The sequence below is a fragment of the Danio rerio genome, chromosome 1 (genome assembly GCF_052040795.2).
Source record: "Danio rerio strain M-AB ecotype USA chromosome 1, GRCz13ab, whole genome shotgun sequence".
In the NCBI taxonomy this organism is placed as follows: Eukaryota; Metazoa; Chordata; class Actinopteri; order Cypriniformes; family Danionidae; genus Danio; species Danio rerio.
This window is the reverse complement of record NC_141021.1, coordinates 44,837,725-44,862,029: the sequence shown is the minus strand read 5'-3', so window position 1 is coordinate 44,862,029 and position 24,305 is coordinate 44,837,725. Positions and strand designations below refer to the sequence as shown.

Below are 24,305 nucleotides of genomic sequence, written 5' to 3'. Positions count from 1 at the left end.
CTGTGGCATGAGCTCAAGAGAGGGATTCACAACAGACATCCCAAGAATATTGCTGAAATGAAACAGTTTTGTTAAGAGGAGCGGTACAATATCCCTCCTGACTATTGTGGTGGTCTGATTTGCAACTTCAGGAAACACTTAGTTGAGCTTCCACCCTGCAATGTGAATGTTTACATGTTGTATTCACTAAAAACATGAAAACATCATTAATTTAAGCAGACTGGGTTTTTCTATAGTTTTGACTAAGATGAAGATCAGAACTGTGAAATGTATGCCAAAATCCAAGTAATAGGGTTCACACACTTTTTTCTGCGACTGTATATAAATATTCACAAAAAAGTTACTTGTTTATTCTTTCCCTCTAAATAAATAAATAAATAAAGTCCAAGTCAATTCTGATTTGATATTACATGAAAGGATTGCTCTCCAGCCAGACGTTCTCGATAATCCTCAGATGACATTTTCATCCAGCGCTATCACACCCACATTCTCCAACAAAGCCTTGCTCAAACAGACAGGTTGCTTGAGTGTTTTGGGGTGATGTAAAGATGACCGGACAGACTCTGCAACTTCAGCAGTGTTAGCAAGCGCTTTGAGCTCAGACTCCAGAAGAAGCGCTGGCAGACTGGTAGATGACTCAGCGCCGCACATAGGCCTCCATGGCATTATGAGGCGCTGATGCCATGGCCACACGTCAATCCCATGTTAGTCACAGTCAAGGACTTTAAAAGAGCAAGGGTGCTCGCAAGCCTCTTATCCCCTTCGCCCGTCCTTCTTTCATGTTTGCTGCCTAGCGGAGAGAGAGATTAATGTCCGTGTTTTCTTGTGTTTTCCCACTCATGATTCATTCATATGCAACAAACCACCAGCAAAGCTTTAAAATAAACAGAGCGAACAGAGGCGGAGCACAAGAACACATTGATCCTTTTAATTTCCCTGATCAGCTTGATCGCTAGCGAGTCGGAGAGGGAAGTGCTTCATGATTGCATCAATATTTTTCTCATCCCAAGCACCCAGAGCTGTTGTAACTGTGATTGTGCAGCGATTTGAGAATTGCTTTTTTTAAAGTGTAATTAGAACATAATCCATCACAGCTAAGATCAGAGAAGGGAAAAAAAAAAAGAAAAGTTATTGTCAGAGAAAAAAAGCTGATTTTTTTGTTTATTTACTGTAAAGCAGCCAGGATTACGCAATATGCTGCAAGACTTGCAATAAGAAAAAGAGGAATTTAAATAAACTAGCTCTAAAAGTATGTTTTTTAAAGCACACTTGCTCACCCCAGATAAGTCTGCCTAAGTCTAAATTAACAAAAAAGATTAAGATAAGGAAAAATAAGTATAATTACAACTAGAGCGGTTCTCTCTGAGGAATAATGCTTTAAAGTTTTAAATGGAAGTTCTTCTCTCTCAAGAATCAAGATGGGGAGGGACCAATATGTTTTAATATTGGTAATAGTAAAATACAACAACAACAACAACAACAATAGCAATACATTTCAAGTTTCTCTGCACACTGCCTGATGTTGTTGTTGAGAATTTTGATGTATTGCTCCTTTTTCCATGTTGCTATTAACTGTGATTAGGTTTACTGGTCTATCAGCTGGAAAACACCCCTAAAACATTATGTTTCCACCACCATGTTTGACAGTGGGGATGGTGTTCTTAGAGTTCAAGGCTTCTCCATTTTAACACTAAATGAAGGCTTCATCATTATGGCCAAACAATGATTTTGTTTCATCTGACTAAAACAGAAGACCAGAAACCCTTTTCATCGATATGGGTATTTGTAAAGGCCAAGCTGGTTTTTGTGTGCCTTCTCTAGAGAAGTGATGCCCATCTTGGTCTGCATTTGTGGAACCCAGCGGTGTGCAGTGTCTGTTTGACTGTCTGCCTTGAGATGCTTTCACAAGCAGTGCCCAGATTCATCAGCATGGCCTTGGTAGTCATCCTTGAATTCGTTCTTTACCCCTCTCACTATCTTCCCGACCAGCACAGGTGTCACTTTTGGCTTCCAACCACGTCCGCTGAGATATTTCACAGTGCGGAATATCTAGTATTTTTTTAAATAATATTTTGCACTGTAGCCACTGAAACTTCAAAACATTTATATTTGGTCTTATAGCCCTTTTCTTGTCTGTGAGCAGCAGCAACAATGTGCAACCGCAGGTCCTCACAGAATTCCTTGGTCTTAGCCATGACTGTCCACAAACCAACAGCAGAGAGCTAAGATGCCTCTTATGCAACATCTTATTATTTTTTGTGAGAACTGAGAAGCCAGTGTCATTTCCAGTCAAAATAAAAAATAAAAATGTCTGGTTGAACAAAATTGTACCGAGGTGTTGGGGATAACAGAGGTAAGGATCCACATGCAGTTTATTTAAGAGAATAGTCAAGCAGGCAACGGAAAAAACAGGGGCAAGTAGGACCATACAGGAAATTCAAGAGCGTAGTCAAATTCACAGGTGAATGGTCAGGACAGGCGGCAAAACAACATGAACAATATACAAAACAAGGATCAGAAACACGAAAAGGCTAGACAAGGAATAACGCTTGGTAATGTAAATAGAAAACCCATTACTTTAAACTTTGCAGAGGCAAGGATCCACATGCAGTTTATTTAAGAGAATAGTCTGGCAGGCAATGGTCAAAACAGGGGCAAACAGGAGCATGCAGGAAATATAAGAGTGTACTCAGAGTCACAGGTGAATGGTCAGGACAGGTGGCAAAACAACATGAAAAAAAAACAAAACAAGGATCAAAAACACAAAAAGGCTAGACAAGGAATAATGCATGGTAATGTTAGAAGAAAATAAGACTCAGCAAAGTGTGTGTGAATGTAAGGTGTATAAATAGTCCAAGTAATGAGTCAATCATGAGATTGTCTGGAGAACAAGATAACGAGACTTTTTGAATTCCTGCTACCTTTTCCAAGGACACCTGTTGAGACTCTACAGGTTTACACACACTCGTTTACAGCTATGGATAGACAATCACTGTCTACCCCCGCATCCTATGCTTTTGTGTGCTTTCGCCCACCGGTGACCAGTGCCCCCTGGCTGCAGGACCAGATGACTGCTGCCTTCATGGGACTATATCCACATCTCCTGTTCCTATCCCTTTTAGCAATGTTATTTCTATGTCTTTATGTGCTTGTTGCTGGGGCTTTTTCCCCCCTGATCTCACACTGCCCTACTTCAAAGAGAGTCTGAAAGGGGATTTTGTTTTTTGCCTCCCTCTTCCCAAATGTATCTTATTCCCTCTTTCTAAAAGCTACCTCTTGTCTGACCTGTCTTCCCTGAAATGTATGATGTTTGTGTATGGTCGGAGGGGTCCAATTTAGCTTTATGTAAACGTGTATATGACAAATAAAAGCTTCATCATCATCAACATCATCATCATCATGAGTTTCAGCTGTGTGTTTGATGGACAGTGTCTGAATGACCGTCAGCTGTGGCAGGAGTGATGAGTGCAAAGACTTCTGGGAGTTGTAATTCATATCAGTGGTAGATATCAGTGGCTGCAACTACTAGATCACTGGTAATTGTACAAATAGTAACTTTAAGTCAGAATTTGCCAGGGGTATGAACAATTTCGACTTGACTGTAGTTAAAAAGCTGTCATATTACAATAGAAATGAAATATAGTATCGTTTGGGACTATGATGAAAGACATTTGATGTATTCATTACCTTTTTATTATCAGTGAGTCCTAAAATCCTAAGTTGTCTTTAAAAGCCCACACATTTTTTTAAGAATCTTTGACACACAAAGCAAATGCATAGACATTGTTCAAAACAAGGCAGAACAAGCTATTTTTTTGTGTAACACCAATGTGTCACATAAAAAAAAGTTAATCCCTAATACTACGCTGAAATGCTGAATATGTCTCACAAGCTGAAACATCATGGCTTGTTTTCTCTCTCTATATTAAGCAGCTTTGACACAATATAGATGTAGAAATAAAGGTAAATTGACTTGACTACAGTCTCACATAGCCAGATCTAGTATAATTTATAATCCAACTATTTTAACAAAGTAAATTCAGTTACCTTATATGTGTGTGCAAATGTATGCATAATGTGTAAATGTGTATGCAAATGGTAGTTTTACTTATTTTTTCTGTCATTTTTCTTGTATTTTTTTTTTTTTGGTCATTGAGAGAAAATACATATTTATATATTCACCCAAGTAGTCACAATATATGTTCAAGCTCTTTTGTACTTAAAATAATATTTATTAAAAAAAATAAACACACATTTTAACCATTAGTATATCACAACGTACGTCTCTTGTATGTTACATTTTTACAAGTGTGTTCCAAATAACAAGAGTTTATGAATTGAGAATGATTTTTGTTTTAGATTAACTGTTTTCCTAATAGTTATTTTAGGCAAAAGGTTTTATTTTGTGAGAGTAGGGAACACTATAAGCATCTCATCTAGCAAACTCCTGCAGCAAATGCTTGTGAAGAAGACAATGAGAGGGTAGAGAACAAGAAAAGGGCAAATACATACACTGTACATCAGCGAACAGTGAAAAACTAGAGGAAAAAACAAAACTGACTGACGAGTTCTGCTTTGTTCCATTTTTAAACTGAATACATAAATCACAAAGTGGTTCACTAAAAGTTCAACTGCACGCTTACAGATGCACAAACCTGCATTCATATTAGGCTTTAAAAATGCACAAATATTATAACCTCACATAATGCAAACCTGACAAAAGAAAAAGTCAAACAAATCTGAATTACTAAGGTTCGGGGAACGGAATCAAAAGTAAACAAAAAGCAATTCATTAGGAATTCATATATGTTCCACCGCGCTGACCTCATAAATTTGATCCGAGAGTAATCCGAGCCAAATGTAGATTAATTAATTGCGCTTGAATGTATCATTGCTGTTTTTTATTTTTATTTTTATTTATTTATTTATTGTTACAATTGCTGATGCAGCTTTTGCAATCCAAAAAATGACCATGGCGGTTTGATTTCTAACACAAATTGCAAATGACAGAACCATTACTATACTGGACTGGTACACCATTTTACAAACAGTAAAGAAATATCAGATGCTGACACAGTGTATATTAAAATGTATGATGTATTACTAATAGGAACAAAAAGTACTACAACAAGAACTCATAAGAAAATACTCTGAAAATTTTTAGAAACCTGTAAAATGTGACTTTCATCGAAGCAACAACAAGTACTATGGAAATCAATGGCTACAGGTTTCCAACATACTGTACTTAAATAGTCTTATGGTTTCAACAGAAGAAGAAAAAAGCTCAAACTGGTTTAGAAGTGAAAGGTAAATATGATGACAAACTTTTCAATTTTGGGTGATCTATCCTTTTTATTGCCAATAATCAAAACAAAACACAATAATAAATGCAGCGTTCCACTTAATTCATTCAAGTTGTGCCAACTGAAATTGACTAATTAGTTACCTTAACAAATTTAAGTGGATAGAACATACAACAATTAAGTTGTCCCAAAATAATCTCAATAATTGTGTTGATTCAGCTCATTTTAAGTCAGAAGTTTGAACAATAGCAAACATCTTATTTTGAGTGCAGAGACTACACACACTGTAAAAACATTAAGAAATTAAGCTAACTTGTTAGTTTTAATTTGAGTGGTTTGAGCTTAAAACAGTTAAGTTGTCCTTAAAAAATTGAAGAATTGTGTTGTTTCAGCTCAGTTTAATAAGTAGTTTGAACAAACAGAATGTATATGACACATCTGTTTGTGCTAAAAAGCAGTTTAGTTTGACAATTAGGATGTTCTGCAAATCTCAAAGTTCAATGCCGATATTTCTCAAACAATGAAGGCTTCGTTCGACAGAGAACAATGCATTTGTGAGCCGTTTCTTCCCACTAAACATTGATGAGTCAGTGAGCCGGCGTGAGTCTTGTTTGAAGTATTGAGCTGTCTGAATGAAGTGAATGGACTGAGATGATGTCTAAGTGCACACAGTGAGAGTCAGATTGCTGAAAAGAAGAAAGCACCTGAGGGAATGTATTCGGACTCGATGACAGAGCCAGACACACGTCAACACGCTTCCGTTTTGCATCTGATAGATATGTTACAGATGATCTGTTTGAACAACCTTAACTTGCAAAAATCGTGATATCTATTTAAAAATAAAAAATAAAAACATGTCTCGGTTGTTTATCAAATGGGATTATAAGCAATTCTGAACAAAAGCTGAGACAATACTATGTGAGAGAACATTCCTGTCCATATCATTTGCATTAGTGTGATGCTTACATAAGGCAGTAACTCGGGCGAGCGCTAAAACCGTGAACAGGCTCAAGTTAATCTGTTTATTGAAACTGGCGTGTGTACAAGGGCATGCGACACACAGGCTTTCAGAAAATGTTACGCCACTGTCAGCCCAAAATTAACATGCCATGCAGCGCTCTAGTAAATGGCCTATAAGTGCACAGAAAATGGACATGGAAACATGAATTATCAAAGAGTCACACAAATGGTCAGACGTGAGCATAAAGTAATTCTTTTTGTATGGGATCAAGACAAATATATATATAAATATATGTAAAGATGTATGTGTGAAGAGCACACACTCGAAAAAAAAAAAGTATATGTACAGTACATACCCTAGGTTTAGCTAATACTGACTATAGAAGTAAAGTTGGTTTTATATTCGGATATTCAGACATTCCCCTTAATAATATAATTTCAGAAAAGTGTTCATTGCAAATTCTAAATAGGGAAATCATATTAGCAGCACATGACTATCAAAGTAAAACAATGTTCACAGTCAAATGAACAGTGTTAATGTTGTTTTCAAGTCATACTTGTATGCTAATTCCGATCGAATATTCAAAGTAACATGGTAAACAATATATAGACTGCTAAATGAACAAATGTGTGAATATAAAACCAACTTTACCTCTATATATTGACTATAGTCATTAATTTTGTACTCAAAACATTGTACACAATGTAGAACAAACATTATAATCGGAACATATATTCACTATATATGTACTATAAACTATAAACTATAGACTAACAAATGAACTCACCAAACACTCTGAAAGTTGCCATAAAAAATATCCATGGAAAAATAAATCCCTCCTTGCAAACATTCACATTGGAATACTATTTGCAATTTAGCATCTAAAACAACACACCTGACAGCAACAAACACTACCATCACATGACCTTTCTAAATTGGTCACATGACCAATTCTGCTAGTAGCTAGAACTAAAGATCTTAAAACTGATTATTTTATTAAATATCAAATAAATAAAATATAGTCATTTACATTTTGTTTTGCTTTGAAAATAGTAATTGGTCAATATTTGTTTTAAAATGTTATTAAAAAGTTAAGACATTTTTGGGGAAATGGCAATTGGTCAATATTTTATTGAAACTTCAAAACTTTCATTAAAAATTTTATTGAAACTTCAAATAAAACATAATCAAATAAATTAAAAAAAATGTATAATATAAAAAAAACTAGTAAACTTCAAACAAATAAAATATAGTAATAGTAGCATGTTTTATTTAATATTTTTATTAAAACTTTTATTGAAACTTCAAATCAAATCAATAAAATAAAATAAAATGAATAAAATATATGTATAATATAAATGAATAAAAAATGCTAATAAACTTCAAACAAATACAATACAGTAATTTAAAGCACTTTTATATTTTTATTGAAACTTTTATTGAAACTTAAAATAAATAAAATTTAGTCAAAAAATAATATGTATTTATAATATAAATAAATGAAAAATACTAATAAAATAAAATAATAAAATATATTAATAAAATTAATAAATAAAATGCTAATAACTTCAAACAAATAAAAAATAGTAAATTACAGCATTTTTATTTAATATTTTAATTGAAATTTTTATTGAAACATCAAATAAATAAAGTCATTTTTATTAGTCACTTTTGAAATGCCAATTGTTCAATATTTTCTATTGAAACTTCAAACTTTTATTGTTTTTTTTAAATTAAACTTTTATTAAAAGAGTCATTTACAGCATTTTGTTTTATTTGAAAATTGCAATTGGTCAATATTTTTTTATTGAAACTTTGTACATATTGATGTGTACTTTACACAAACAGTGGATCTGCACGATTGGAATTCAGATTAAATACAGTAAATTAAGAGATGTCAAACCTCATGACTCACATTTCTTTCAGCTGATCTGTCACACTGAAAATGGAAGGTCAGTTGAGGGACACTGCATTGTGGGATACAGAAGTGCATGGAGCTCTGCACATTTCAGCTAATAGTATTGGTCACCCAGAATCTTCCCTGCATGGTGGCTAATATGGTAGCTTGCTATTCAAAAAACGGAATATATTCGAAATAAATGTAGAAATATTACATTAAAATATATAACATATACAGTTAAAGTCAAAATTATTAGTCCTTCTGTAAATTTTTTTTTTTTCTTGGTCTAAAATTTCCCAAATTATGATTAAAAGAGCAAGACATTTTTCACAGTAGTTCCAATAATATATTTTTTTCTTCTGGAGAAAGTCTTATTTGTTTTATTTCAGCTAGAATAAAAGCAGTTTGAATTTTTTAAAACTATTTTAAGGTCAATGTTATTAACCCCTTAAGCATTTTTTTTCTCAAACCATCATTATACAATGACTTGCCTAATTACCCTAACTTCCATAATTAACCTAATTACGCTAGTTGAGCCTTAAAGTTGCACTTTAAGCTGAATACTTTTATCTTAAAACATGTAGTAAAATACTATGTACTGTCTTCGTGGCAAAGATAAAAGAAATCGGTTATTAGAATGAGTTATTAAAACTTTTATGCTTTGAAATGTGTTGAAAAAAACTTCTTTCCATTAACAGAAGAATTGTACGGTGAGGTTAATAATTCTGATTTCAACTGAAGGTATAAGCATAAATAATAAATAAATAAAAAAGTTTTACAGCAGATGTGTGAATATCCTTTGAGGTGGAGGTGGTGGATTAGCATAACACACTCAGACAAGCCAGCATTATAAGTTGGCAATATGTATAGTATCAATAATTTAAAAGAGCAGAGAGTACCTAAAACAAACGACTGATGTACAAAAATCCTCTATGGAAAATAAATTGACATAAATGGATCTGAAAAAAACCTGTTTTGCTCACAGGGCTGGAAAGCATGTGCCACATTGCATTAGCGGCGAGGACAAGCTTTTTTTGCAGTGTCTAGTGTCATCTCTTTGCTGTGGGGGAGGAGACGCAAGGTTAAGTTTGCCGAGCTTTGAAGCCAAAAGCGAGAAAAAATACACCAGAATGAGACACATTAAAGTCTAGGGTTTAGGCTTAGTCATCACCAGATGAGCGAAAATGTAAATGAGTGCATTAAGCGGAAATTAAAAGAGTGCAAGAGTGTTTGCACTTTAGAAAAAGGAGTGGGCTACAAAGACTTTTCCAGCATATTAGGAATGAAGATGACAAAAATATTACAGGAAGCTTAAGTTGTGGCGTAATACTTTTATTTCATGTGGCCGCCATTTTAAAACACGAACGCGAGGCTGCTGTGGGAAGGAACCCTGAAGTATAGGATCAGCAGTGTAAACATTGCAACAATATGCTGAGTACTACAAACCTCCAGCTATTGCCGTGATTTCAAAATGCAGATATGGTATAAACATCACTTTAATATCATTCAGTTCAGTTTGATTTAAACAATTAAACCATATTAGGCATCAAACAACATCACAATCTCTTTAAGGGTAATGCGCTTAAGTGTCCTCCTAGGCGGCAGTTCATGGCAGCAGGTGAACACAGTGAGGACGCTTCCCTGCTTCATCCTATGTAACCGGTGAGTGATAAAACAATGCAGTCTTCTGTAGCGCATCCTCGTGTTGTCTGTAATAGTGTTGTCTTGGTAAGTTTTACATACATCCCGCTAACGTTTAGGCGCAGCTGTGTGCATTCTTAAACAGCTGATTTGCTGTAGTAGTCACCAGTGCTCAACAGAAATGACTGTGATTGGCCGTTAAGGTCATCAGTATACTACTCTTTCCAGACTGCAAACACAGACAGACGTGCAATGGAGCGTTGTAAAGCTGTGAAGATCAGCCGATTCATCAGCGGATCGCTTGTCTTTGTTTCTCAGTCCCTTTGGTACATTTCTCTGATCAAAATTGAAATTACCCGTTCAAAACTCCCTGTTTAATCTCCAGATCATTGTGCCATTCATTTACATCAAAAAAAAGCAGTTAATCATTCCTTTAAACAAGTTGCAAATGCTTTTGTACATCCATGCAAATAATCGTGTGCAGTTCTCTGATGTTTCCTACATTATCAATTGCTTATATCATGTTCATCAAATTTTCATACAAAAATTCATATTTTGGTCTCTGTTGAATAATCTCACCCCCTGCAATATTTAATTGTTTGTTCATGGCATAGGTCTTTACATGCAAAATGGCTGAACAAGTTAGCATAATATTTTGTCAAAATGCATTTTTCTACGCATTTCCATGAGACTTTTTGTTCTAAATCTGACTATAAATTTCTCCCAAATGAATCTTGACTTTTTCTAATGAAGGTCTAAAAGTAGGTTGTCCTATGTTCACATTTTTACTTTTGTTTTGTTTTTTTCTTTGTGTTTGCAGTGCTGCCTTTTCCTTTCAGTATCACAATGACATGATCTGGCAACAGATTACAGTTCAAAAAATTAGCCATAGTTTACACCAAATCACCGCCCCAGAGCACACTTTTATATTGACAACATGACTTGACAACATGACTATTGACATTTATGTTGACAACATGAATATTGACAAGTAATTTGACTGTCTTATCAGTACACAATGACACAAGAATTAGTCATTCTTATGGCACAGTCACATTTATTGGCAAAGAAATTTAGTTTTGAGAGATAAACTCAAGATTTTGAGTGAGAGATTGGCTTAAGCAGTTAATCCATGGTGTTTTACTATTTTTACACGTTTTGAGAAATGCACTTACTGATTTGCAAATTTCAATTCTGATCTGAAAAATGTACCAAAGTGACAGATGGATGGATGGATGGATGGATGGATGGATGGATGGATGGCTAGGTAAACAAACAGACAGACAGAAAGACAGACATGATGGATGGATGGATGGATGGATGGATGGATGGATGGATGGATGGATGGATGGATAGATGAATAGACAGACAGACAGGCAGACAGACAGACAGATATGATGGATAGACAGACAGGCAGGCAGGCAGGCAGGCAGACAGACAGACACAGACAGACAGACAGACAGACAGACAGACAGACAGACAGACAGACAGACAGACAGACAGACAAACAGACAGACAGATAGATAGATAGATAGATAGATAGATAGATAGATAGATAGATAGATAGATAGATAGATAGATAGATAGATAGATAGATAGATAGATAGATAGATAGATCAAATTTAAATTTCTACAATGTAGCTACCAAAGACAAAAACAAACTACCAGCAGCTAGCCTGATAACAAGTTCTTTAAGAACTTTAATTGCCTTTATGAGAAAGGCAAATGTTGGAGTGAAACTAGGCAAGTCAATAATGAGCAATCAATGACATAAAACCAGCTCGTATCGCCCCAGGCTTTGCTCATTAGTCTGTCTGATACTGCTAATACACCCTCAGCTAATCAGTCTCTGATACCTTTCCCAAAGTTCACTTTCATCATCTTCTCATGATAATGATCCCAGTCTCTCAGTAGCACAATGAATATATACACAGTGTGACTCAAGTATCGATGCTTCCAGCTCAGTCTGACAGATGAGTGCTGGGGATGAACAAGCTGTTTTTATTGCATAAAAAATGACAAAAAAGTTGACAAGATTCTGTAAATTCTAAAATGAGGAATTCTAAAATCAATTAAAATAGTTTTCAATCTGATACAAAGAAATGTGCTTAAACTATGATGGAAAAACATTTAACAAATAACAACCAATTCATAAAATTGCATCAGCAGCCCTTACCAGTGAACCAATCTCAACTTAAATGCATTTGTTTCTTCAATTTTATGTTCATTGTAAACATTGACTTGAGTACAATCATACAGTATATTTCAAATTACATATAGTCTTCACTTTGCAACTTTAAATTTTACAATATGCATTAATAAATATATAAACAAATAATACATTTTTAAAAAGAGGCAACTACCTTATACATTCAGGGTAAAATTGTTTACCCATTCAATTGTTCTCTAAGGCAAATAGTAATTAAACAAAATTCAAATGGTAATTCAAATGGTTATATAGAAATATCCAACAGTTCTGTCTGTCTGTCAGGTTCCAGAATCTGATTGGCTGATAGTCCTGCGATATTCTGCAAATAACAGCACTTGTACAGCCTTTTTAGTAAAGAATGTAGCTGTTTAGAATGCAACTATGCAGTTTATTTACCAGGATAGTGCCTATGGCAATGGTTTCTGCTGTTCTGACGTCTGTTGCAGATGTAAACGAGTGGTGGAAGAAAAAAGTTCCTAATAGAAAAGGATTTTTAGACTCTACATGTTTGATTTATTTTTTTATACACATGATTATGCAGTTGAACTGTTGTATATACACAATATTGCACGAGTATCAGTGCGATATGGCTCTATATCAGCACTGGTGGGAGGCGTACGTTGGCTTGAGGCTGCAGGCCAAGTATATAGAGCAGGGGTCGCCAAACTTGTTCCTGGAGGGCCGGTGTCCTGCAGATTTTAGCTCCAACCGTAATCAAACACACCTGAACAAGCTAATCAAGGTCTTACTAAGTATACTTGAAACAACCAGGCAGCTGTGTTGAGGCAAGTTGGAGCTAAACCCTGCAGGGCAATGGACCTCCAGGAACAAGATTGGTGACCCCTGAGAGCCATACATATAGAGTCCATCCTCAAAATAATTTTAATTTTGTATAAATACCCTGTCTCACACAATCATTTTTCACACCCATGGGACAGTGCTTCCAAACACAAGATAGCATGACAGTTTCTTATTGTGTGCAAATTATTTACTTCATTTCTCAGCTTGCAAACATAAAACATTTATTTTCCATATTTTGTGCTATAGTTTACAAAGAAGTGTCTTTTTTTATTTTTGGGAACACAAGGAATAGAAACAGTTTTTCGCAAATGTTTGATGCAACGTTCGTTTGTGCATAAAATAAAATTCGTAATAGATGGAAAACCCATCCATTGAGGTATGAAGCAAATCATGAGCAGATAATGCAGTGCGGATGACTTATTCATGAGTTCCCATAATGGAGCAGGAGGACTGGGATGGAAAGAGCTAGAACATGGCATAACACATGAAAGGAAGGGAAATGGACGTTTTGTTTCAATGTTGTGCTGTGCAGGAGTGTGTGTTCGAAGCTGCTTTATCAGAAACATTCATATTCTCTGATATGCATATTTTTAATAAAGCACCACATGCAAAGGACTGTGTAATATAGTGTGTGCTTTGATGTAGCGTGTGATGTAATTCCTCTTAATCAGGCAATTTTTAAATGATCTGCCCATACAGGGTGTCTAAGGAGCATGAATATGTTGTATTTGAATTCTGCAGAGTGAGAGAGAGAGAGAGAGAGAGGTGGCGAACAGTTATATTAAGTCAAGCTTCCCCTGCTGAATATAGTTGTTGAATAATGCAGGCGGAAGTAAAATGTGTATATGTGTGTGTGTGTGTGTGTGTGTGTGTGTGTGTGTGTGTGTGTGTGTGTGTGTGTGTGTGTGTGTGTGTGTGTGTGATTGTGTGTGTGTGTGTGTGTGTGTGTGTGTGTGTGTGTGTGTGTGTGTGTGCGCGTGTGGGTGAGTGTGTGTGTGTGCATGCATGGGTGTGTGTATGTGCATGTGCCTCTTTTTTCAACAAACTGTCTCAGCAGAGAATCTGGTGGGGTTGTTAAAGGCATAAAAAACAAAAAAAACAAATTAAAAAGCTGACAAGAAAAAAATGCATATAAGTGTAATTATGGAACGCTATCACTAAAGGGGGTCGCACAATGTGGCACATCCCGTCTTTACATAGTTTTCTATACGTTGCTAAGGAAGACAAACAAACATCACCGTCGGCGTGTGTATACCTCATGGAAAACCTCATAAAGTGTATAAAAATACCTCATAAAGAGCTCTGTTTGAATGATCTAGGCGCAAAGTCTAAAGCGCACAGCGCAAAAGCATTAAAAGCATGTCCGAATTTACTTTTTCTATTTTAAAGACGGAAAAATACATGCTTATTCTCCTAATGAGTTGTTTTGGGTGTGTTTTGAGCATAACGTGAAATAAACTTTGTCAGTTGCATCAGTTGCGTCATGCCATGGCCATGCCATTTGCTATTTACATGGCTGACTTTGTAAGTAAAAAAACTAAACACTTCACTAGCGAGAAAAAAAAAAAGTAAAACAGACCATCTGCAGTGCAAGGTTATAGAACGAGCCTCCTCCAATCAGCCTCCTTGCTTTCTCTTTACTTTATTTTTACTTTAACGTTTGTTAAGGGCAAAGATTTGTTTCAAAACTATTTCTAAATTCAGTTCTAATATCCAACAAACGAATAAATGAACAATAATAACGAAGTGTGGTCAAAAAATCTTGGAGTTAAATCCAAACACACACCCTATTCTTATGCCCCATATAGTGATGTCTACGTCTCCAAAACCCGACAGGTAGACTAATCGAAACATATAATAAATAATATTGCTAATAATAATAACATTATACAAATGCAAATTGTCATGAATAAACTGAAATGTAGAAAATAATCATTTTTGTAATATTTGAATCCTCTTTTTTTCATGTGTAAATATATTTGTGTATTTTTGTACATCCTTAAGCATTTGAACATAGGCTCATAAGTGCGCTTTGTACTGATCCGTAGACCTGCTTTTAGATGGTCAATGATGCAGAATATTTCAGTTCTTCAAAATAGCAACATGGCATGGCAATATGGTCATACAATAGCATATGGATTGCTACTTAAACAACATAGTGCAAAACGTGATAATTAGGGTTGCACTGGTCTGAAAATAGCAACAAATTGCGCAACACATGTCTTGTGCCTTATTGCACCGGGTGTATGATACAGACCAAAGTGTTTACAATTCTAAAAAGGTGACCCTTTAGTCCTTTTATTAATCTGAGGTTGCCACAGCAAAATGAACCACCAAATTATCCAAGATATGTTTTAAGCAGCGGATGCCCTTCCAGCTGCAACCCATTTCTGGAAAACACCCATACAATCATTTACACACATACATTTATTCATTTTCTTTTCAGCTTAGTCCCTTTATCAATTCAGGGTCGCCACAGCGGAATGAACCGCCAACTTATCCAGCACGTTTTTATGCAAAGGATACCCTTCCAGCCGCAACCCATCTCTGGGAAACATCCACACACATCAGACACTATGGACAATTTAGCTGACCCAATTCACCTGTAACGCATGTCTTTGGACTTGTGGGGGAAACCGGAGCACCCAGATGAAACCCACATGAATGTGGGGAGAACATGCAAACTGCACACAGAAATGCCAACTGACCCAACCGAGGCTCGAACCAGCGACCTTCTTGCTATGAAGTGACAACACTACCTACTGCGCCACCGCTTGACCCTTGAAATTTTCTTGTAAAAGACAATTGTCTTTTGAAAGAGCTTTTTGGAACAACTTAATTTTTTTTGTTTAATTAACCGTGGAGCCCAGTAGTTTTACAGTGTAGTTAGTTAGTTAGCTAGTTAGCGAGTTAGTTAGTTACTTAGTTAGTTAGTTGGTTGGTTGGTTGGTGTGTGTTCTGCATGTGTTCAGAATGATATGAGGGTGTGTAAACGATGACTGAATTCAGATTCTATGGTGAACTGTTCTTTTAAGGTAATATTGGCCTTTTAATGTTGCTGTATCAATTCTATTCCCAGGGTCCAAACACAGAAGCCAACAACAGTGCCTTTCAATATTCTCTGCACTCTCCCTTGAATGGCAAAGCCTTGCGGGACACCAAGCCAAACAGCACAAAAACCCATTCAGCAAGTCTCAGCTTTGCCAAAAATTGCGATTATGTTGTCTTCGAATTGCCCTCAAGCCTGAGACATGGAGTCAGATGCTATTTCCTTCCGTGTGTTGCCAGCATTTGATCCTGTTCGTTGAGAGCTGCAGATACGGTTTGCTATAAAGATGATTCGAATCAAACCGGGCACAGTCTAGCATACTGAATGAATGAATGAATATATGCATAAAACAAATAAATAAATAAATAACGTGCATATGTAATTTACATTAAGTGATGAAGTTAATTAGAATTTTTAAAAGCGAAACAAAAAAAAATTAATTGCTCAATTAAATGCATTTGCTTCCTCGTTCAAAAGAAAAGCTTAAACAATAACAGTGGCAATTAATTGTTCAGAATTAGTCTGAATTAAATTCAGCCCATTAGCACATCCCCAGTGGCTAATGTTTATGCTGATGCATCTATTCTAATTTTCCGCTGCTTTCATTTTCCATTGATACACACAGAGGGTTTAAGATGGTCTTCCCTTTATGACCACAAGCACCAAGTATTATCTCCAGTCAGATTTAAGTTGATTGCTCTGCAGCAAAGAGATGCTACTGTATAAAGAATTACAGAACCGTTAGGCCTCACTGAAACAGTATAAAAACCTCACAGCACTATGATTTACACTACTGTGCGGAGGGATGGAGATAGAGATAGCGAAAGAGAGAGAAAATATGATAAGGAACACCGGAGGGCCAAAGTTCGCAATCGGGTCTCTGAGCTTTGCCGATTAGAAGACTTTTTAACTTGGTTACTTGCCGTTCAGCAGACACTTTTTTATCTGAAGCAATTTACAGTACAATTTATAGTACAGTAAGTGCCGAGTCAGTCGTTCCGGGACAGTCCAGGATGAAGTGCCTTGCTCAAGGGAACAATGGTGATTAGACAGAACTGGGATCTCCGTAACCTCCCAGTTGCTGGATCATTCCCAGATGCAATTACACTGGCAAATTTCAGTCTTAACAATCTTAAAAATTAACAGCCACACACCAGGCAAAAGGAGAAAGCTTTCTTCCTCTACAATGGTGGGTAATTTTGTGGTAATTTCTAAAGCTAGTTTTTGATTATAACTGCACTTTAGGAGAAAAATGAAATGCTGCAAAAGTGCTGATTAAAAAAAAATAATAATAATAATTGCAATGGTTAATAAAATGCAGCTACACAAAATACACATATTTAAGATGACAAAGTGAGAGAAGCGCAATTATAAATGCATTTGCACATATTTGAATCAACATTCAAACATACGAAAAATATTGGATGAAACTAGAAATAGATTATTTTACCCATCCAAATAACAACAATAATATGAATAAAAAAGAAGAAGATAAGCAATGCTATTGATCCATGTAGGGTATATGCCGAGCTAGTGTTTTTCCCATACTGATAAACTTCCGGTGACCTGTTATTGTGAATTTTTTTTTCCAATTTTTACGGTTCTTTTTACAGCATCAATGTTGTAAAGTAACAAAAACACAATCAGTGAAACAGACTTTGGCATTTATTTAGTTGCTCAAGCGTAAAACGAGACAAAAATCCGTTTACTCGCACGCGCCCGTCAGAATCGGCAGGATAGCGCAGAGGCTCAATTGAATATACTAGGATAAAATAAATGCTCATATTACAAAGACATGGCGAGGAAAAATGTAATTTGATGCAGTGCTTCCTGTACAATCTGAGACCCACTTTATATCAAATATTACTCAGCCAGTGGAGATTGCCGATTTTTAAAGAAAACTGACCTTAAATGCGTCAATTTTTGCATTGGCATACAGTTGACCAGAAGCGCTTAACCCAGGTTACTGGCAAATTCAAAGTCCTATTAGCATGCTTCGGCATAAACCCTATTAGCAACATGCTAATGATAAATTGAACCTGACTATGTTTATTCTAAAAGCTGAAATTGTTTATTTTCAATTTCAAGATTTCTATAAGCAGCATGCTAAAGCTAAATTAGAGCAGAATTAGTTTAGTCAAACAATAAATAAACAATTGTATCCATTACCAGTGTTGTAAATTGTTTTATGCTTATAAGAATGTACTAGCAACATGCTAACACCAAACGAAAGCTGATTTTGTTTATTGTAAATAAAAATAAATGATTTACCTATAGTATTTGTGTATATTATACTGTTTAATCTTAAGAAACATGCTAACATTACTTTATTACTTTAACCAACATGTTCAAATCCATTGCACTTTTATGCTTGCAAGAATGTGTATTAGTAACATGCTCAAGCTAAATTAGAGCAGAATCTGTTCAATCTAACAAAAAATGTAAAATTGTACCCATTACCTGTGCATGCTAAGTAGTTTTATGCTAATAAGAATTTACTAGCAACATACTAACATCAAACTAGAGCTGAATTTGTTTATTGTAACAAGAAATGATTTACCTGTAGTATTTGTATAGATTTTGTAGTTTTATCTAAATAAGAAACATGCTAACTCAAAACTGGACCTGAATTTGATCATTTCCAATTCCATGATTTGTATAAGCAATATACTAATATTAAACTAGAGCTGAATTTGTTTATTGTAACTAAAAATAAATCATTTACCTATAGTATTTATGTATATTCTGTACTTTTATCTACAAAAGAAACACGCTAACATTAAAAGGTGAGCTGACATTCTGTCACCTTATAAAATTGAATGTTTTTTTGTTATTAATAATTGATTATTTGCAATATTTCACTCACATTAAACCTGGAATGGTTCATTATAGTCAAGATGCTGTCTTGGATGGGAGCTGGCTTTGTAGGAAGAACGTAAGACAACGCTTTAGTTTTCAAACAGAAGCAAACCTTAGCATACACACATGTAAAAAAAAAAAAAAACAGACGGTGACTCACGCATCAGCACAAGCAAATAAAGAGCAAGAGGATCCAGCGGGAGTTGGAGACCAAGCCAGATGAAGGGGCAAGCTGTGTCTGTGCCCTTGAACTATGTTCTGCCTTCTCTACAGCGCTAGACTACTGGGACTGCTTTGAATTGCAGAAAGGTCAGCCAGTAAGATTGAACAATCTCCAAAAAAAAAACTGTATATACAGCGGCCGCAATCTCCACCGCACACAGCTGGGTCTCTGGATCAATCCACACTTGCCTGTTGTTCCCGTCTGCAGTTAAATGAAGGGCTGCGCACTTCAAGAGGACTGTCACAACAAAACATTCATATAGAGTTAACATTAGACCTAAAGAAATCTGCTTTTGGTAACAGAACGGCAGCTTTGCGCTGATTGAAGAAGCTTCATGCAAAGATAAACGGCCAATTTCTTAACCCTGGAGTTGTCTTTGTGCCAGTGCATTGCATTTCAAATCAATACCTGAGAGTTCGTAAAAACCCACCATGAACAAATGCATTCCTCCACTCTTCAATCGCTCACAAGCACAATTGGGTTCAATTCCCACAGAAGCTAATTTAGGAAGCTTTGCTTAGTTCTCTGAAATATGCTGACCCTGGCTTCTCTACAAGAGCATCCTTCTGCTTGACTTTGAAGGCAGAAGCTATGGAAACAAAAACATAAAAGCAATAAAAACAACTGTATGAACTCAGATCTGCCCAACTTTTGCTTTCGAGACTTATTTATTATATTTATTTATCCATTTCCTGGGGAAGAAAGGCTTTTATGGAAAGGTTACCTGCCACTAAAAAATGAAACCTCTGTCATTATTCTCTCATCCACATGTCATAATATGTTATTTCCTACGAATAACTCATAAAAGTGTACTGAAGCGTCCATGCACAGCTATAAGACTAATTCACACTGCACCAATTGACCCATGTTGAAGATAGAAAAGGTCTACCACGGTACTGTCCTACTGGGATCTGGTTTTCGATCATTCGACTTTCTGACCTTTTCAAATAATGTTATAAAATACAGCTACATTATTGTTTTGACACTTTAAGATGTCAAATGCCCTGAAGCTTTAGTAAAGTAGCATGTTATGCTATTAATTTACAGTTTTAGACTGTTGTGTTTATGTGAGAACCACACACATAAATATTTGTGATCTACTACATTTTATTAATGAATGGTGAGGCTACAAAGCAAAACGCATGCCAAAGGCTGAATGCCAACATTGTTTGCATGTACTGGGTAGTTTTTATCTATACTCTGCCCTGTTAACCCAGTGTTTTGCAGTAATAAAAGACAGCATTATTTTACTGTAAAATGAGTAGGATTTGTATGAAATTGTGTAGTGCAAAAAATAAATTACAGTAATTTACTTTATGTATCAATTTCAGGTAATAACTGTAACAATAAATGGTAAATTACTGTTCAACAATTACTGTTCCATGTACTCTGGTGCTTTATCTTGCTATTTATAGAGAAGTGCCAGTATTCCACTGTAAAAATAAAAAAGCCCGGTAAGGTCTGGCCTAAATAGTTTTTTGTATTCTGATAGATTTGGCTTTTTCTGTAATAAATGACAAAAAAAAAACAAAAAAACAAAAAAAACTGGTTATGCATGCAGGTCTTTCCCCTGAAATCATTGGTCAGAATGCTGTACGGGTTGTCACGTGACCCGCAGGTATAAGCACACTTCCCCCCAAACATCTGGGCAGAAAGAGAACGTCCTAAAAAGAACATCATTGTCGGTGGCCTTCGGGCCACGCGGCTTTCCTACGCCGCATGGACTTTCCCGCCACGTTTCTTTATTTTCCGGCAAAAGAAAACTCATCTTAAAGTTTGCGATCATGTTCGTCCGAACTGCATTACAAACTCCACGCATCCAGAAGGACATCAAAAGGAGTTTCATCAGGAAAAGACCCGCATAAAGAGAGAGATCCCAGGCATTAAGTCCAGGTACCTTTAGTTATGCGATTAAGCTGTGCCCCTTTTATCAAAAAGGTGTTTTTTATAACCTTGGTGGTCCGTAATTGTGCGTGTGGAACTGAAAGTTTTGTCACTCTTTATCTGAAATCTATATTTCCTCGCGTTACTATTTCTCTTTGCTGTTACACGTTCTATAGACCCGATATCTCCACGTGGTTTACCTTTGTTTTGTGTTTAATGTATGTTTGTGCGTTTGTTTGTTCGTTACGTCTGACTAGTCAATAAATTCCATTTATAATCAAATGAATTGTATTGTTTGCCTCACGAGAAAATGTCACTGAAATACAGATTCCCCTGCCTAGCTATTATAAGTTGTTTAAAACTTTTGAATGATTAATCTACTTCACAAGAAGTAGCAATTAAATTCCCTTTTTTCTAAATGAATAGATTACCGTGTCTGCTCGGAAGAATATTAATAAATAATTAATAAATAATTAATTAATAATTAAGAATAAACCGTTATTGTTGATTTATTAATATTCATAAAATGAGCTAATTTCATGTTACAACAGTGTTGGTAACATTCTGAGACCCCGCAAAGTTGCCATGTCATTGGGCATGATAGTGACTGTACAGCAGTGCGGATAATAAAATCTGCTAAATACATTTGATCAAATTATACTGCCTGTGATCGGCATGAAAAAAGACCTTAGAATCAAATAATATGGCTAATGCAAGTTCTTAAGAATATCCATCAAGTTTCAAGAAAAGTAACCGGTGTCAGAAAAAAAAAATTGCTGAACTTTCAAGGCTGGAAATGAGCAAAAATTGCCACAGACAGACATGCTTTATTGGGTTGTGCTGAGAGTATGAGTCACAGAGCCAGCTTTACTGAGGTGAACTCAAACAGACTGTGGTCATCCATCTCGCATGTACTGTATTGTTTTAACAAAGGGAGTCTATTTATCAAATTGTGTCAGGATAGAATCACTGAATCGAATCTTCACACTAAAAGAAATCAGTCACTGACAAAAACATGTAGTACAAAATAATGAAATATTTGCAGTTTCACACTGTATTTGTGGCTCAGGTGATAAATTGGCTCCAACATTTCCCAGGGATTCTGCGTCAGTCCGGCAACACTTTAGAGAAGCTAGTGGAAACTTTCTATAACGCTAACAAACCAAACCTTCAAGGAATTCCTAAAACTATATCCATGACACTTCATCTGCCCTCTTTCATCTTTATTTGTAGTATTGCTTCTTTATTTCTCTATTTGTAGTATATCTTGGATGAGCTTCAAACAGTTTGCATTGTTTGTATCCGGCATGAAAGATACTGAGCAAAGCAGACACCTTAATGAAATTCTTTACAGGTTTCCCCTCTTTCTTGCTTTTATGTCTTCATTAAACAGTAAAGCTCTTCAACATCGGTTCAAAAGCACACCTGGAAACTGAAGAAAAAGGCAGAAAGGGACACTGCAGCTTACAGTTTGCTTCTGAAATCCCCTGAAGAGCATTCAAATGCAGCATCTTCCACTTAGGGAAGCCATATTTGCTTGCTTTGCCGGATTGTGAGCATCAATGCAGCATGAATGTTTAATCTATGTAGAGAAATACATTTCATGGATGATCGGTGAACTCATTTCATGAAGATCCATAAAAGTGAGCTTAGATTAGCAGAAGTTATAACCCGAATGAATGACTTTGCTGGAGATTTGTTAGGAGGGACCTCCGATTATTTTGGTGAACTTCTTCATGCGTACCTTCTTTGTTCAAAAAGAGAACATATCATCTGAACCCTGGTATAAATTGCACCCAGGCGTTTTCAGGAGATTATATTCTTAACTATTTGCAGTTTTATTGTGGATTTGTTCGAATGCATTTCAGCATTAAATCGATTACATGCTTAATTCAGAGCAGGAAAAATGTTTGACCTCTGGATAAAGCCAGAAAACAAGACACAGAAGCACAGTAGTGCTTTTAGTGTGTAAAGTCAATCTGTGAACCTACTGTGAGCCTAAACCCAGGGTCATTCCGATTACGTACTGCTATATACATTTCTGGAGAGAGCAAAATCTGTCCCTGGAGGTACGCTTTTTGCACTTTTTGTTTTTGTGAATCAATCAGAGGCTGCTGGGTTTGCTTTTTCAGATCTCAAATTTGTCTCCTGTTCTCATGTAAATCCACCATGCCGCTGTCGATTGACTGACTTACTGATTGACCAACCGACCAAATTCCCTAAACACAACCAATAATGCTTTTAAACAGCACAGATTGACTCGCCCACCCTCTTCCCTAAACCCAACACAGTGTTTAAAAAAGCAATCCATAAAAAGAAAAACCTTCGCCTGAGTTTACCACATTTTTCAGATTTTACCACATTCTCACCCTTTTATATACTTGTTTATTTAATTTATTTTATTTTTTTATCTTACCCCCTTTTCGGAACTGTTCTTCACTGGACTCGAACTCAGTTGTCACGTTCAAATCTGGGTCTCAAGTCCGCCAACATACGTGTTGAGCTATACCGGACAAACTGGTAATAGTGGAAAAGTCGTGCAAACTGAGGTAAGTGGTCAGCAGGTAAGCAAGAAAAGGAACGGTGCCAAGGAACGGTGCCATACCGCCCATAGTGTTAGTTTTAAAGATGAAATGCAGCCATATGTAGCTCTGGCTACATAGTTCGCAATCTCCAGAAATGTAGCAAAAAGCCTGGCAAAAACGATTCCAGAAAGTGAGCCAAAAACAGAAGCCAAAAACTAAAATAAACAAGTAAATAACGAGTAAACTGAGAATGTGGTAAAATCTGAAGACATGGTAAAAATCAGGTGAAAACTTTTCTTTTCAGGATAATTTTTTTAAACTGTCGGTTGAGTTTAGGGAAGTGGATGGGCGCTGGTCAATCGATGCTTTCAAAAACACTATTGGTTGGGTTTAGGGAAGGAGGACGGTGGGTCAGTTGATCAGTCAGTCAGTCAGTCAGTCAGTCAGTCAGTCAATCGACAGCAACCTCTGGTAGATTTATGCGAGAACAGAATGCGCGAATGGCACTCACGAGAGAAATTTAAGATCTCAAAAAGCAAATGACCTCCGGTGCATTCGCAAAAACAAAACTGTAAAAATAAAACTTCTGTGGTGCATTTGCACACTTTCTCCAGAAATGTATATAGCGGTACATTTTCAGTATGAGCTTGGGTTAAATAATTTATAATTCTCATATTGGAGCTTTTATTGTGCTCTTTTTATATAAGTTAGCATTTAAATACATTCACACTGTACAGAGGAGCAGTGTTTTTGTAAATAAAAAGCATAAATAAATAGGGAAAAAAAAAATAAAAACATGAATCACAAAATATGGATAATGCTAATTTACAAATATTTTTACAGTGATATGTCATCTAAAATGTAATTGTTGTAATATATATATATATATATATATATATATATATATATATATATATATATATATATATATATATATATATATATACATA

The 24,305-nt window shown here is 35.8% G+C and overlaps 1 protein-coding gene across 4 annotated transcripts in view; it reads right to left on the bottom strand.

Moving 5' to 3' along the window:
- The window catches only part of ctnna2 (catenin (cadherin-associated protein), alpha 2), a 782,625-nt gene that overhangs the window by 677,113 nt on the left and 81,207 nt on the right, over positions 1–24,305 (bottom strand). Inside the window, exon 1 of one of the 4 annotated variants that reach the window (XM_087236213.1) lies at positions 7,052–7,161. Within the exon in view, the coding sequence (XP_087092339.1) occupies positions 7,052–7,114 (63 nt within the window). The 5' untranslated portion in view covers positions 7,115–7,161. 4 annotated transcript variants of the gene reach the window in all.